We start from the raw sequence: 14,090 nt of genomic DNA on the forward strand, positions 1-14,090 counted from the left end.
ATTTTGAAATGCATGTGGCTGCATAGGTTTTGGGCAAGGGATTGTGGACCTGTGCTGTAGGCAGTGGGCAGCCACAGAAGGTTTGAGCAGGAGTGGGGGAGACAGACCTGGGCAGTGAAATCCCGGCTGTGGGGGTCAGATTGGTCAGGGGACCCACGTACTCGCTGGGGTAGAGGAGGAGCCTTGAACACAGCAAGCAGCTGCAACTGGGTGGTCAGGAGGGGACAACTGGAGAGAAATTCAGGAGGCAGAAGGCCTTAGTGGCTGAAGAGGCAGGAAGACACGGGTCTTTCCTAGTGTCTCCAACCTGGGTGACAGGTAGATGTGGAGCAGGCAGGTCAGGATTGAGAGGTCTGTGGCAAGTCTGCTCAGGCCCTGGTGTGGAAGGCTGCAGGAGGAAGCATAGGAAGGGGCAGGTTGGGGCCTGACTGAGTGAGTGAGCTGGGCCTCTTGCCCTGCAGGCTAGGCTGTGGGGGCTCCCCCTGCTCCCCAATGCCTCACTCCCCGGAGGAATGCCGACGGCTCCGGACCTGCAGTGAGTGCCTGGCCCGCCATCCCCGGACCCTGCAGCCTGGAGATGGAGAGGTAAACGGCCCAGGCAGGAGAAGCAGAGGCAGGGAGGTCCTGGCCCCCATTCTGCTTTGCTGTCCAACCCCTCCCGGGGTCTCAGGAACCACCAAGACCTTCAGCTGTAGCTGGTTGGGAAGAGCTGGGTCAGGAGAGGGTCTGGGGGTCCGCAGACCTCCTGAGACTGTCTCCTTCTGCTAGGCTTCTGCCCCCCGCTGTAAGTGGTGTACCAACTGCCCCGAGGGTGCCTGCATTGGACGCAATGGCTCCTGCACCTCAGAGAATGACTGTCGCATCAACCAGCGAGAGGTCTTCTGGGCTGGGAACTGCTCAGAGGCTGCGTGTGGGGCTGCTGACTGTGAGCAGTGCACACGGGAGGGCAAGTGCATGTGGACACGGCAGTTCAAGAGGACAGGTGAGCTGAAGAGCTCATTCCCTGAGAGGGTTTGGGGCCCTGAACCCTGAATCTGTGCGAGGAAGCTAGGCCTGAACCACCCCCTGGTCTGAGGGAGGAGCTGGGCCTAGACCTAGGGGCTGAGGGAAGAGGCTGGGCCTGGACTCCCAGGTCTGAGGGAGGAGGCCAGGCCTGGACCGCAGGATCTGAGGGAAGTGCTGGGCCCGGACCCTGGGGCAGAGAGAAGAAGCTGGGCCTGGCCCTGGGGCTGAGGGAAGAAGCTGGGCCTGGACCCCTGGGTCTGACAACTAGATGCTCTCATTCCTGTGCCCCAACTGCAGGGGAGACCCGTCGCATCCTCTCAGTGCAGCCCACTTACGACTGGACATGCTTCAGCCACTCTCTACTAAATGTGTCCCCAATGCCAGTTGAATCATCGCCCCCAATGCCCTGCCCCACCCCCTGTCACCTCCTGCCCAACTGCACCTCCTGCCTGGACTCCAAGGGTGCAGATGGGGGCTGGCAGCACTGTGTGTGGAGCAGCAGCCTCCAACAGGTACTGCCCTGGCCTCTTTGCCTAGCACTGGCTTTGTGTTTTCTCTGACCTCCTTCCTTCATCTCCAGCATAGCTACAGCCCCACTGTCCTTTCTCCCTCCTCCCACTGTCTCTTCTTTTGTCCTGTGAACCCCCTGCTGTTTTTCTGGCCACACTACTGTGTCTACTTTCTGATTCCCCAGCCCTCTGTCTCCAGCTTACTCTCTGTCTTTGTCTCTCGTAGTAGGGGTTGAACCCAAGGCCTTTGCAATAAGCTACATCCCAACCCCACCACCACTTCCATCTTTATTTTGAAACAGGGTCTTAATAAGTTGCTAAATTTCCCAGGCTGGACTTGAATTTGTGACCTGTGAGTGTTGGGATTACAAGTGTGTGCCATTGCATGTGGTTCTTTCTATGACTTTTTTTTTTTTTTTTTTTTTTTTTTTTTGCGGAACCAGGGCTTGAACTCAGGCCCTTACTGAGCCATCTCCCTGGCTCCTCCACGACTTTTTTTTTTTTTTTTTTTTTTTGGAACCAGAGATTGAACTCAGGCCCTTGTACTTGCCAGGGAAGTGCTTATTCCATTGAGCCATCTCCCCGGCCCTCCTCCATGACTCTTAATGCTGTGTTTCCTCAATCTTTTTCTTTTTCTTTCTTTCTTTTTTTATTTTTTTAATTTCTCAGTATCAGGGGATTGAACTCCTGATCTTGTGCTTACCAGGCAGACATTTATGCCACTGAACTATCTCCCTGGCCCATCAATCTCCTTTTTCTGTTTCCTTCTCCGTGTCCCTGCCTTGGTAACTTTTGGTGTAAGAAGCAGACAGTCCTGCTGGGCGCAGTGGTATATGCCTGTAGTCCCAGCACTTGGGAGGCTGAGGCAGGAGGATTGCTGTGAGTTTGAGGCTAGTGTGAGCTACATAAGTGAGCTCAAGATCAGCCTGCTACTATGTAGCAAGATTCTGTCTAAAGAACAAAAAACAAAAAGGAGACAATCCTGAAGCTTCTTTTATTAAAACAATTTAGGATATTTGATGAAATCTGAGTGACCCTGTAGCCTAGATTCTTTGGTTTTCCTTGGCTTCATCATCAACCCACATAGCCTCAAGTGACAGGGTGGGCCTTCTTTCATTTACCTTTCTAAATTCGTAGGTCACAACCTCTGTCATCAGCCCACAGTCTCAAGAGAGTCCTGGTGCCCAGCCTTGGTCCAGTGAGATACACTAGGGAGGCTTAGGAGCGCATGGTTCAGTGAGGGCAGGGCAGCCAGGCCCGTGTCTGTGTCTCTGGTTGGAGAGGGGCTTGTTGGAGGTGTACCGTGTGTCCAGGACAGTCTGCTCCTTGAGCACCCACAACATCCTCTCCATTTCCAGAAAATGAGTTCCAAAGATGCGTCTGTGTTGCATGATTCAGCTATCCCGGTGGCGGACAAAGATGTTTCACTCACATTCCTCTGTCACATCTGGCAGGAAGTGGGTCTGAGTTCCACTGCTGTGTATGTACTCCTGTCATACTTGATTGTGCAAGACCCAGTGGAGGATCTGTTCCCCATGCCACAGCCCACTCACCTGGGACACGGCAGCGCGGAGAAAAGAGGACATTTGCCATTAGAGCTTCTGTGTCCAAAGTTAACTAGAAAGAAAGTGGTACTGCTTCCTGCATGTTCCAGCCTGGGAGGGCAGGGCACCGAGAAGATAGGCATGTAGGGCAGAAACCCACCTGGCAGCAGCATGTTGGCTCATTTGCCATGAGATCAAAAGCTCAGGTTCCCAGCTCAGCTGGACCTGGGTTTGAATCTAGCATGACAATTTCCCAGCTCTTTGACGTTGGTGAGTAAGTGCCTGGCCTAAGCCCTTATTCTTTTTTTGCATAGTTTCTTGATAAGTTGCCCATGCAAGACTCAAACTCCCAGCCCTCCTGCATCAGTCTCTTGAGTTGTGGGACTACAGACCCGGCTGCTGAGCCAGTGCTGCTGCCCTTGGAAGGAGCAGAGCTGGGAGGGCCAGTCTGGTCCTCTCGTTGCACCCACAGGGAGGATTCCTAGTCTCTGCTGTGAGACAGCCATTGCTACCTTCCTTCCCACATCCTTCTCTCCTCTTCCTTCCTCCAACAAATTCATTTGAACACCTTCTTTGGCTGCATTATTAAGCTGTGTGGTATGTAAACAGAGAAACCAGGATCCTGTTCTTGCGGATAAGCTGGAGTTTGAAGTTTACCTGTCTTTTCCAAGAACACAGGAAATGAAGTTTTGAATTTTTAAAAAAAACTCCTGGGGGGCTGGGGAGATGGTTCAGTAGAATAAGTGCTTACCTGGCAAGCACAAGGGCCTGAATTAAATCCCCAGTTCTGGAAAAAAAAAAAATTATTTGGTACAGGGTCTTGCTATGCAGCTCAGACTCGTAGTGACCTTCCTGTCTCAGCCTCCCCAGCACTGGGATTACAGGTATGCGTCACCACGCCCACTTTTGATAGCTGGCACACAGCACTTCCAGAGCTGTGGGGCTGTAACAGCATGTGGCACTGAGGATGGAACCTAGGTCCTTGTGCTTGCCAGGCAGGCGCTTGGACTGCTGAACTATCTCCCCAGCTCAGAAATGAGGTTTATTTGTTGGACATCATTACATTTACTACTAGGCAGGTCACTGCCGAAGGTGCTGTGTAGCTCTGAGGACTTGGGGTGCTCTGCCCCTTCCCATGCACATTACCCTACCAGCTGCCAGTTGTGTGCTTAATTTAAAAGTCCAGCCTGACAGAGGAAAAAAAAAAAAAAAAAAAAAAAAAAAAAACAGGAAAAGGGGGATAGAAGTATAATTCAGTGGTAGAGCACTTGCCTAGCTGGCAAAAGGCCCTGGGTTTGATCCCCAGTACTACATAAAAATAAAGCAGGGAAAAGAACACAGAATTTATTACATGTGTAAGGCCTGGGAGTATTAGAGTCCTTGGCAGTGAATCTGCCTCAGGCCAACCCAACCCTCCTTGGGCTCAGACCTCCAGCCACAGCAGCCAGGGTTTCTATGTCAGGATTCCATGGTTGCTTTGCTTTTTCTTAAGTGCTTTCGGGCAGCCAACCCAGATTAATCTCTTCCCTCTTCTACTTCATTTAAGGCCAAAGCAGTAAATAAAATGCTCTTATATACTGAGGTAAGGGCCTAAGGGTCTTAGCACAGATACGGTGGCTTTTCTGTTGCTGCCTGGCCCCTCTTCCAGGTCTCCTCAGCTTCCCAGTGTGGAGTGGGAAAGGTTTTTCTGCCCAGCACCCAGGTCTTGTGTGCCTAAGTAGCTGTGGCTTTTAGCCCCGCTTTTGAAACTCTCTCTCTGTCTAGGACCTTGCCCGCCATTAGTGGTGGGAAGCAGGAGTGCCCTGAGCAGGGTAAATAGTGCAGCCATCGGGGGGCTATGGGTCACGCCTAAAACCCTCACTTAGCATGCCCAGGGCCCTGGGTGGCAGCCCCAGCCCCAACAAAGATGGTACACTGGGTCTGGCTGGGGCTGGAGGTGGTGGCGCCCAGCTGCCTCTCTTTCGGCCTCATCTCTGCCTCTGGGTACTGCTGTCCTCTGCCCTTCCATGTCCTCTTCATCTGCCTGTCATCTGTTCATCCAATCACTTCTCCAGCCCAAGCCTGTGATCTTCCCACTTCCAGGCCTCTCTGTCCACTTCTAGTCCCGATACCTCATTACAAAGGCTTGAGAGGGACCCCAGGTGGCCCAGGGTGTGTCCTGGGCTGGCCATGGTCAGGGAGGATAAGACCAAGGAGGCCGAAGCCTGGGGAGAGCTCCACAGTGTTGTGTTTGACCCGCTTTCCCTGTCTCTCTCTCTGCCCGTCCCCCTCCTGGACAGTGTCTGAGCCCCTCCTACCTGCCCCTTCGATGTATAGCTGGAGGCTGCGGGCGGCTGCTCCGGGGACCTGAGAGCTGCTCCCTGGGCTGTGCTCAGGCAACCCAGTGTGCCCTGTGCCTGCGGCGTCCCCACTGCGGCTGGTGTGCCTGGGGGGCCCAGGATGGGGTTGGCCACTGCATGGAAGGTGGACTCAGTGGTCCCCGTGATGGTGAGTGTACAGGACCTGGCTGGGGTATGGTGCAGAGAACACGGGATGGGCGGGTTGCTGGGGATGTTGCCAGTGTACAGCTCACAAGTGGGGGCACCCAGGTGGCTGGGGGCAAGTGGTACAGAAGGAAAAAAAGGCCCCCAGGTGAAGGCCTGAATCTCTGGAGCCAGGGATGACATGTGGGCGTCCTGGGACGTCCTGGGCCTTCCTGTCCTGCCCCCCTGAGGATGAGTGTGCAAACGGGCACCATGACTGCAACGAGACCCAGAACTGCCATGACCAGCCTCACGGCTACGAGTGCAGCTGCAAGATGGGCTACACCATGGACAAGTGAGGCTGTGGCTGGGCTGTGGGTGGGCTGGGGGGAACACATGGGCCCAGCGGGGAGACTTGGGGGCAGCCAGGGTAAGGTCTGAGCAAAGCCCGGAGGGAGTCCATGGCATGAAGGCCGTGGGATTGTTTAGGAGGGAAAGCTGAGCTCCTTCCCTAGCCGCCTCCCCTCACCCCACTCTGCCCCACAGTGTGACGGGCCTGTGCCGCCCTGTGTGCGCCCAGGGCTGCGTGAACGGCTCCTGCGTGGAGCCAGACCACTGCCGCTGCCACTTTGGCTTTGTGGGCCCCAACTGCTCCACAGAATGTCGCTGCAATCGTCACAGTGAGTGTGCCGGCGTGGGAGCCCAAGACCACTGCCTGCTGTGCCGCAACCACACCAAGGTGGGCCACCCTGGGCCTCAGACCCCTGACCAAGGGACCCAGCCCGTACTTGCCTTCAGCCTGTGCTCTGCGCCTGGTTTTCTAGGGATCAAACCTGTGGCCTCCCATGTGGTAGGCAGTAGGCTACACTGAGCTTCACCTTCAGCCCTTCTCATTCTGAGTCCTCATACGTTGGGCACAGGGAAACAGTAGCAGAGCATGGCCCAGAAAGCTGTGGAAGCCTCTGGGGGCCTGACTGGACAGCTCGCGGACTGGGGCAGGAAGGCCAGCATGTGACAAGAAGGCCTCTGTTCCGCCCTCCCTCCTTCTCTCCCCCATTCCCCCTCCCTGTTTTCTTTTTTCTTTTCTTTCTTTCTTTCTTTTTGGAATTGGGTATTACAGAACCTGGAACCTTCCCACAGAGTGATAGAGCTACATTCTCAACCCTTTATTTTTTCTTTTTATTTATTTATTTTTTTCTTCCCCACCTTCCCCTTTATTTTATATTTTGAGATAAGGTCTTGCTAAATTGCTCAGGCAGGTTGGGATTGAATTTGTGATCTTCCTGCCTTAGCCTCCCCAAACAGCTGGGATTACAGGTCTGCACCAGCATGACTGATTGTGAGGGCTTTTTAAACTTGAGAATTAGGACTAAAAGTAAGCAAGTGAAGGTGGAGCCAAACACAGATAGGCAGGGGTGGCCCATACCAAGTGCCAATACTTTATGTCCCCCTACTCATAATTCTCCAGCCCTTCTGACCACTCTGACCTGGATTCCTAGGGCAGCCACTGTGAGCAGTGCCTCCCATTGTTTGTGGGTTCAGCCGTGGGTGGCGGGACCTGCCGGCCCTGCCACACTTTCTGTCGTGGAAACAGCCACGTCTGCGTCTCCAGGAAGGAGCTTGAAATGGCCAGGAGGGAGCCTGAAAAGTACTCACTGGATCCGGAGGAGGTGAAAAGGGCGGGACCTGGACCCTGGGTCTGAGGGAGGAAGCAAGGCCTGGATCCCAGGTTTGAGGACCTGGGCCTGGACTGTGCTTATGAGGGAGGAGACTGGGCCTGGACTCCTGGGTCTGAGGAAGGAGGAGATGGTCCATGCATTTTTGTGATCACATGTCCTCCCTTGGCCAGATTGAAAACTGGGTGACTGAGGGTCCTAGTGAAGATGAAGCCGTGTGTGTGAACTGCCAGAATAACAGCTATGGGGACAAATGCGAGAGCTGCCTCCACGGCTACTTCCTCCTTGACGGGAAGTGTACCAAGTGAGAGCAAGGGCTAGGACCCTCACCCTTCTCACGAGAATAGCTCTTGAGCCAGACCCTCCTCCCCAGCTTCTGTCGGTCAGTCAAGAGGGTGAAGTCCCCAGGGACCCCAGCCAGTGCCGTGGGGGTGGGGGTGGGGGTAGAGGGGTGTGGGCTGGACTCAGATGAGAAACACCCTCCCTCAAAGGCCCTCACTGAGGTGCAGGCTACAGAGCAGCCCTGGTGACAAGAAAAGAGGGCTGTGGAGGGAGGAAGGTCTGAAACAGCCTCTAGCTCCATTCCCTTTTTTCTGAATTTTTGGGTGGCCAGGTCAGCTTAACCCAGGGCGCAGTCCTCACTACTGTTTAATGGCTTTGCAGCCTTGGGCAGTTGGCTTGACTGTGAGCCTCAGAGATCTTGTGTATTAGTATGCAGCTGTATGTAGTGCCTGACATCCTTTATTTATTTATTTATTTATTTATTTATTTATTGACATCCATAATTTAAAGGAAGAGAGATTGAATTGAATTCACAGTTTTCGGAGATTCAGTCCACAGTCAGGTAGCTCCAAGACAAAAATATCCTGGTGGGCATCATGGCGGAGTATAGACACTTAGTTCATGGAGGCCACGAAGCAGGGCAAGGGGACAGAGCCAGAGAGGCAAGGCTGGGGACCAGATACAGTACCCAAGATCACACCTTGACCCACCCACACACAGTTGAAAGGGTGCCCCACCCGTCCCCTAAGTGGATCTCGAGCCAGTCAGGCTGACAGTTCAGCCCAACCATCACATCATGAGAGCGCCTAACCCAGTCTTCTTCCCTGTCCTCAGATGCCAGTGTAATGGTCACGCAGACACCTGTAATGAGCAGGATGGGACGGGCTGCCCCTGTCAGAACAATACAGAGACAGGCACATGCCAGGGCAGCTCCCCCAATGACCGCCGAGACTGCTACAAGTATCAGGTATGTCAGGAGAAGGGAGTCAGTGGCCCACACCCCCACGGGACAGGACCAGCAACACGGTTCAGAGTCTACCATCTGGGATCAAGGTCATCCTGTCAGACTGTTTCTGAGTCTGTTTCAGGCATTGATGTTGAAAACCCAGGTTGGGGGGCCCAGCCTGGTGCAGAAAGTGTCTATTACAGATAGTCACAACTTGAAGGTTCCAGTGCCAGCAAGCCCATCTCATAGTCACATAAGACAAAAAGATAATAGATTGATTCTCAGAACTGAGGTCTGGGATTTGTCTTCCGAGATGACTGAATCCAGGGGAGCCTCAGTGTCAAGGTCACTGGGGGTGACACCAGCGACAGCAGTGCTAAACTGTCAGGTGTAGTGGTGTTCACACTGTGGCAGGGACATCCCGGGGGAGTGGCCAGGACACTGGGGAGGGGGTGGGGCAGAGGCTGCTTACATCAGGCACAGGTGCTCGTTCTGTCTGCGGGACAGCCTTGCCTGAGTCAGCCCTGATGCTTCGCACATCCCTGCCCTGCCCGCAGTGCGCCAAGTGCCGCGAGTCATTCCACGGGAGCCCACTTGGGGGCCAGCAGTGCTACCGCCTCATCTCAGTGGAGCAGGAGTGCTGCCTGGACCCCACCTCCCAGACCAACTGCTTCCACGAGCCCAAGCGCCGGGCCCTGGGCCCTGGCCGCACTGTCCTCTTTGGCGTGCAGCCCAAATTCACCAATGTGGACATACGCTTGACGCTGGATGTGACTTTTGGTGCTGTGGACCTCTACGTCTCCACCTCCTATGATACCTTCGTGGTCCGCGTGGCGCCTGACACTGGTGTCCACACTGTACACATCCAGCCTCCCCCGCCCCCACCCCCGCCGCCCCCACCTCCTGCCGATGGTGGGCCCCGGGTGGCTGGGGACTCCGGAGGACCAGGGGCTGGAAGTGGGCCAGGCATACCCCCAGAGCCCCGGGTACGAGAGGTATGGCCACGGGGCCTGATTACCTACGTGACAGTGACAGAGCCATCGGCGGTACTGGTGGTCCGAGGAGTGCGAGACCGGCTGGTCATCACCTATCCACATGAACACCATGCCCTCAAGTCCAGCCGCTTCTACCTGCTGCTCCTGGGCGTGGGGGACCCCAGTGGGCCTGGTGCCAATGGCTCAGCAGACTCGCAGGGCCTGCTGTTCTTCCGGCAGGACCAGGCTCACATCGACCTGTTTGTCTTCTTCTCAGTCTTCTTCTCCTGCTTCTTCCTCTTCCTCTCTCTGTGTGTGCTCCTCTGGAAAGCCAAGCAGGCCCTGGACCAGAGGCAGGAACAACGCCGGCACTTGCAGGAGATGACCAAGATGGCCAGCCGCCCTTTTGCCAAGGTTACCGTCTGCTTCCCGCCAGACCCCACTGCTCCAGCCCCTGCCTGGAAGCCGGCAGGGCTCCCACCACCTGCCTTCCGCCGCTCGGAGCCTTTCCTGGCACCCCTGCTGCTGACAGGAGCTGGTGGGCCCTGGGGACCCATGGGAGGGGGGTGCTGCCCTCCGGCCATCCCTTCCACCCCGGCTGGCCTTCGAGCTGGGCCCATCACCCTCGAGCCCACAGAAGATGGCATGGCTGGTGTGGCCACACTGCTGCTCCAGCTGCCTGGTGGGCCCCATGCACCCAATGGAGCCTGCTTAGGGTCAGCCCTTGTCACGCTGCGACACAGGCTGCATGAATACTGTGGGGGCGGGGGCGGTGCAGGGGGCAGTGGACATGGGGCTGGTGCAGGCCGGAAGGGACTCTTGAGCCAGGACAACCTCACCAGTATGTCCCTCTGACCTGCTAAGTGTCCTCAGCCACAGTAGCCAACTCAGCTGATGGGGCCACCCTGGACCGGGGACCCTGGACACTGGCTCCTAAGAGACCACTGGCTCCCTTCCCCCAGGGGTCCCCTTTGTTCTGCGTTCAGCCACTATTTATTGAATCCTACTTTGTGCCAGGCACTGTTGTAGGCACAGCAAAAAAGCAGGCAGTGAGAAGATTCTCTGATCTCTTGGGACTTGGGTTCTAGTGAAAGGAGACAATCTGTACACGTACACACAAAACAGGGTTTTAGAGAAGGACAAGTGCTATGAGATTCGAGCTGCATGTGGTGGTGAAGGATCGTGGGATAAAGTCGATTTTGCACTCTGAGCTCTACTGGGGATGAAAGGAACTGGTCATGGGAAGGGCTTTAGGAAATAAGTTCCAGGCAAATGGAATTGCAGGGCAGAAGCCAGAGGTGGAGACCAGCTTGTTGGAAGGCCCAGAGAAACATGGTTATCAGCCAGATAAAGTACGAGGACCTGAGGCTGGAGCCTGGGCCTTCTGAGCCCTGGGCAGGGGTTTTGCTTTTACCCCGAGGGTAATAAGCAGCTGGATGGTTTTGCGAGGCCTGGTGGCAGGGTCCATGCTTCTGGATGTGGTGTGGGGAGGGTGGCAGAGGGGGCAGGAGGACCACCAGGGCCCATAGTGAGCTACACCAGGGTGATGGCACAGAGGAGGATCAGGGTTAGACGCAGGATAAATATGGAAGATGGTGGGGGTGTGGACATTGGTGAGAAATGAGACACACCCGGGATGACCCTAGCGTTCTGGCCTCCATGGATGGGGCTGTCCATTAGGATAGTGAGGCGGGCTTGGGAAGATGAGCGTCTAGGTTTGTTGTGAGAAACATTTTGGATTTTTCTTCAGTCAGGGCCAGCCGTGTGTTTTAACAAGGAACTGAGTGCAGGAAAATGGTAGTGCTGGTGAGAGTGGCAGCTGGGGAGGGACAGTGTGACTGTCCACAGGGATAGTGTGACTGTCCAGCAGTGAATGAGAGCAGGAAGCTGCTGCTGCTGCCACCCTTGGGGTCAAGAGATAGAACCCAGTGGTGGCACTGCCTGACCCTGGGGCCACAGTCATGGGTGAAGCAAGAACCACGCCTCTTGGTAGGGAGTCTTGGAGGTAGCAGAACTGCCCAAGGCACCCCCCACACGGACGTGGGGCATCGGTGGGGGTAGGGTACCGAGGTTGGAGAGGGTGTGGTGGGGTGTTCACCCACAGCTCTCTTCTGGATAATGATGCCTTGGTGACTTCAGGGGCCACTCCACCCAAGCCACCTCCTGGGACTTCTGAGCCCCTCTCCCACTTGAGGACGCCCTCCAATCTTAGCCATCTTCCTGAATTTGGGACTCCTTCCCAAGATGACAGCCTCTAGCTGCTGTTTTGGTCCTTGGAGAGGCTGAGCCTTGCACCTTCCCCTCCCTGGGGGCCTGTCTGAGAGACCCCCATGTGTGCATGTCAGAGGCAGCTGGGGCCATGTTTGAAGCAGAGGGGAGCGACTGAACAATAAAGTGTGGGGAAGACCCAGTGTGGTTGTGACCTGCATGCTGGGGAGGGGGAGTGGGCGTTGGTGCTCAGACCTGGCACCTGAGTGCTGGTAACTGGGGTGAATGCATGTCCTGGTGCTACCTATTATAAGCTGAGTGGCCTGGATCTGGCTCCTGAGGGGTGGGGAGTGGGTCTGACAGGAGCTTTTGGTCTTCAGAAGGGATGGATGGAGTAGTACAGAGGTGGACACCTGCAATCCCAAAACTCTGGAAAGCTGAGGCAGGAGATCAAGTTTGAGCTCAATCTGGGTGATTTGATAAGACCCCATCTCAAAAAGGGCTGGGGGCAAAGCTTAGTATGAGTTCCCTGTACCTAGTACCTGTGGGAAAGGAGGGGAGTTCTGAGGGGAGCTGTGGGTAGAGGTGCCTTTGACTTTTCCTAGGTCCCTGCTATAGGGAGCCCCCAGTTTGGCTCAGAGGGGAAGGCAGACTCCCTTGGTCCTGAGCACAGGTTTTATTCTGGGTTCTGACGTAGGACTGAAGAGTTCACATGGGATCTGAGACAAGGCCCTAACATGTTGAACTTTCTCCAATTTAAGTACACTCTCAAAATCAAAACCAGGGCTGGAGAGATGGCTCAGTGGTCTAAAGCACCTACTTGGAACAAGCTTGGCAAAGCACAGGGACCACGGTTCAATTCCCCAGCACCACATGCCAGCCAGCCGCGCCCCCCTGGTGGGCTGAGCTGGCCACACACACACACACACACACACACACACACACAATGAATAAATAAATAAAAATTAAAAAAAAAATCAAAATCAGAGGCATTATGGGAGCCATTCCATTTCTCAGTCTTCTGGACAAGCTAAGGCCTGGGTTGCTTTGGGCGATCAGTCAAGAGTGTGGGACTTTTTTTTTCCCTTTTCTTTGATACACAGTCTTGCTACTCACTACAGTTTGAACTCAAACGTGTAGTGATCCTCCTGTCTCAGCCTCCACCCTCCAGCACTGAGATTACAGCCATGTGCCACCATGCCTGGTTTCAGGGCCAGCATGTGGTACCAAGGATCGAACTCGGGCCTTGCACTCCCCAGGTGCTTAGACTACTGAGCTATCTCCTCAGCCCCAAGGGTGTGGCACTATTAAAGGATATGTGTGTCTCCAGCGTGGACTGTGAATGACAGTATTTTCATATAGGCAGTGTAGGGGATTTTCAGGAATTACTTTACACAGGAGTTTGCCATTAGGAGTGGACAGTAGCACCTAGCCTCTAAGATGTGATTGCACTTGACACTGAACGCCCTGTGCTAGATTGTTTGCTTAATTTTATTTGATCTTTCCAACAATGGCAGAAGTGTTTTTTTTTTTTTTTCTTTCGCCGAATGCCTTCAAGGCATGACTGGCTGGCTTGTGTTGTGGGGATCGAACCACAGCAACCTGAGCCTGACTGCTTTGTTGAAGCAGCCACTTAAAGAACTGAGCTAAGGGGCAGGCCCCCTATCTTTCCAACAATGGAATTAGGTAGGAACAATGTTATTGCCACTTTGAAGACAAGAGACAAAATGTATTTGTCAAGTGTCAGCTTCCATTTAAACTCCAGCTGTCTGACTCAAAAACTCCCATTTCTAACTGCAGCCTGTTGTGCCCCTGTAGAAGGTGTGTTCAGTTTGGCATGGGTCAACGTAGCTGAGACCTATTCCAGCAGAGCGTGGGTGCTAGCATCTTCAAATTGATGTTTTTCTGGAAGTAAGGCAGAATCGACCAACCTGGGGTCAGACAGCAGCAGGTCCTGCTGCCCAAAGCCAGAGGTGGCTTTACCCCGACCAGAACTCCCCAGCTGGGCACAGTAACACAATTCTGTAATCCCAGCACTGAGGGAGGCTGAGGCAGGAGGACTGCAAATTCAAATCCTACCAAGGCAACTAAGTGAGACCCTGCCTCAAAATTTTAGGGAAACTTAGTTCTTTTTCCCATCTTGCAAGATGGTGAGTAAAAAACCCGAGAAGCCAGACACTAGAGAGAAGAAACCCAAAGCCAAAAAGGCTTCTGTCAGTGGTACTGGTAAGAAGGGTAAGGTGAAGAAGGCAAAAAAGTTCAAGAAAGGGCAGCCTGACTACAGCCAAAATCTTGTCCTGGTTAGAGGAATTGGTACATCCTCCCGATCTGCTATGTATTCCAGAAAGGCTTTGTACAAGAGAAAGTACACAGCTGCTAAATCAAAAGTTGAGAAGGGGCCGGGGAGGTGGCTCAGTAGGATAAGCGCTTGACTGGCAAACACAAGGATCTTAAATTCAATCCCTGGTTCCGCAAAAAAAAAAA

General features: G+C 54.3%; 1 protein-coding gene across 1 annotated transcript in view; it reads left to right on the forward strand.

Moving 5' to 3' along the window:
* Positions 1-11,808, forward strand: part of Megf8 (multiple EGF like domains 8) — a 41,802-nt gene extending 29,994 nt beyond the window's left edge. The window contains exons 32-41 of the mRNA XM_004644379.2: positions 462-585; positions 769-982; positions 1,303-1,517; positions 5,338-5,545; positions 5,716-5,875; positions 6,067-6,259; positions 7,020-7,190; positions 7,370-7,500; positions 8,313-8,445; positions 8,982-11,808. Of these exons, the coding sequence (XP_004644436.1) occupies positions 462-585; positions 769-982; positions 1,303-1,517; positions 5,338-5,545; positions 5,716-5,875; positions 6,067-6,259; positions 7,020-7,190; positions 7,370-7,500; positions 8,313-8,445; positions 8,982-10,253 (2,821 nt within the window). The 3' untranslated portion in view covers positions 10,254-11,808. The remainder of the gene's footprint in view (positions 1-461; positions 586-768; positions 983-1,302; positions 1,518-5,337; positions 5,546-5,715; positions 5,876-6,066; positions 6,260-7,019; positions 7,191-7,369; positions 7,501-8,312; positions 8,446-8,981) is intronic.
* The last annotated feature ends 2,282 nt before the right edge of the window (positions 11,809-14,090 follow it).

This window comes from Octodon degus, unplaced genomic scaffold (assembly GCF_000260255.1).
Source record: "Octodon degus isolate 3935 unplaced genomic scaffold, OctDeg1.0 scaffold00197, whole genome shotgun sequence".
NCBI lineage: Eukaryota > Metazoa > Chordata > Mammalia > Rodentia > Octodontidae > Octodon > Octodon degus.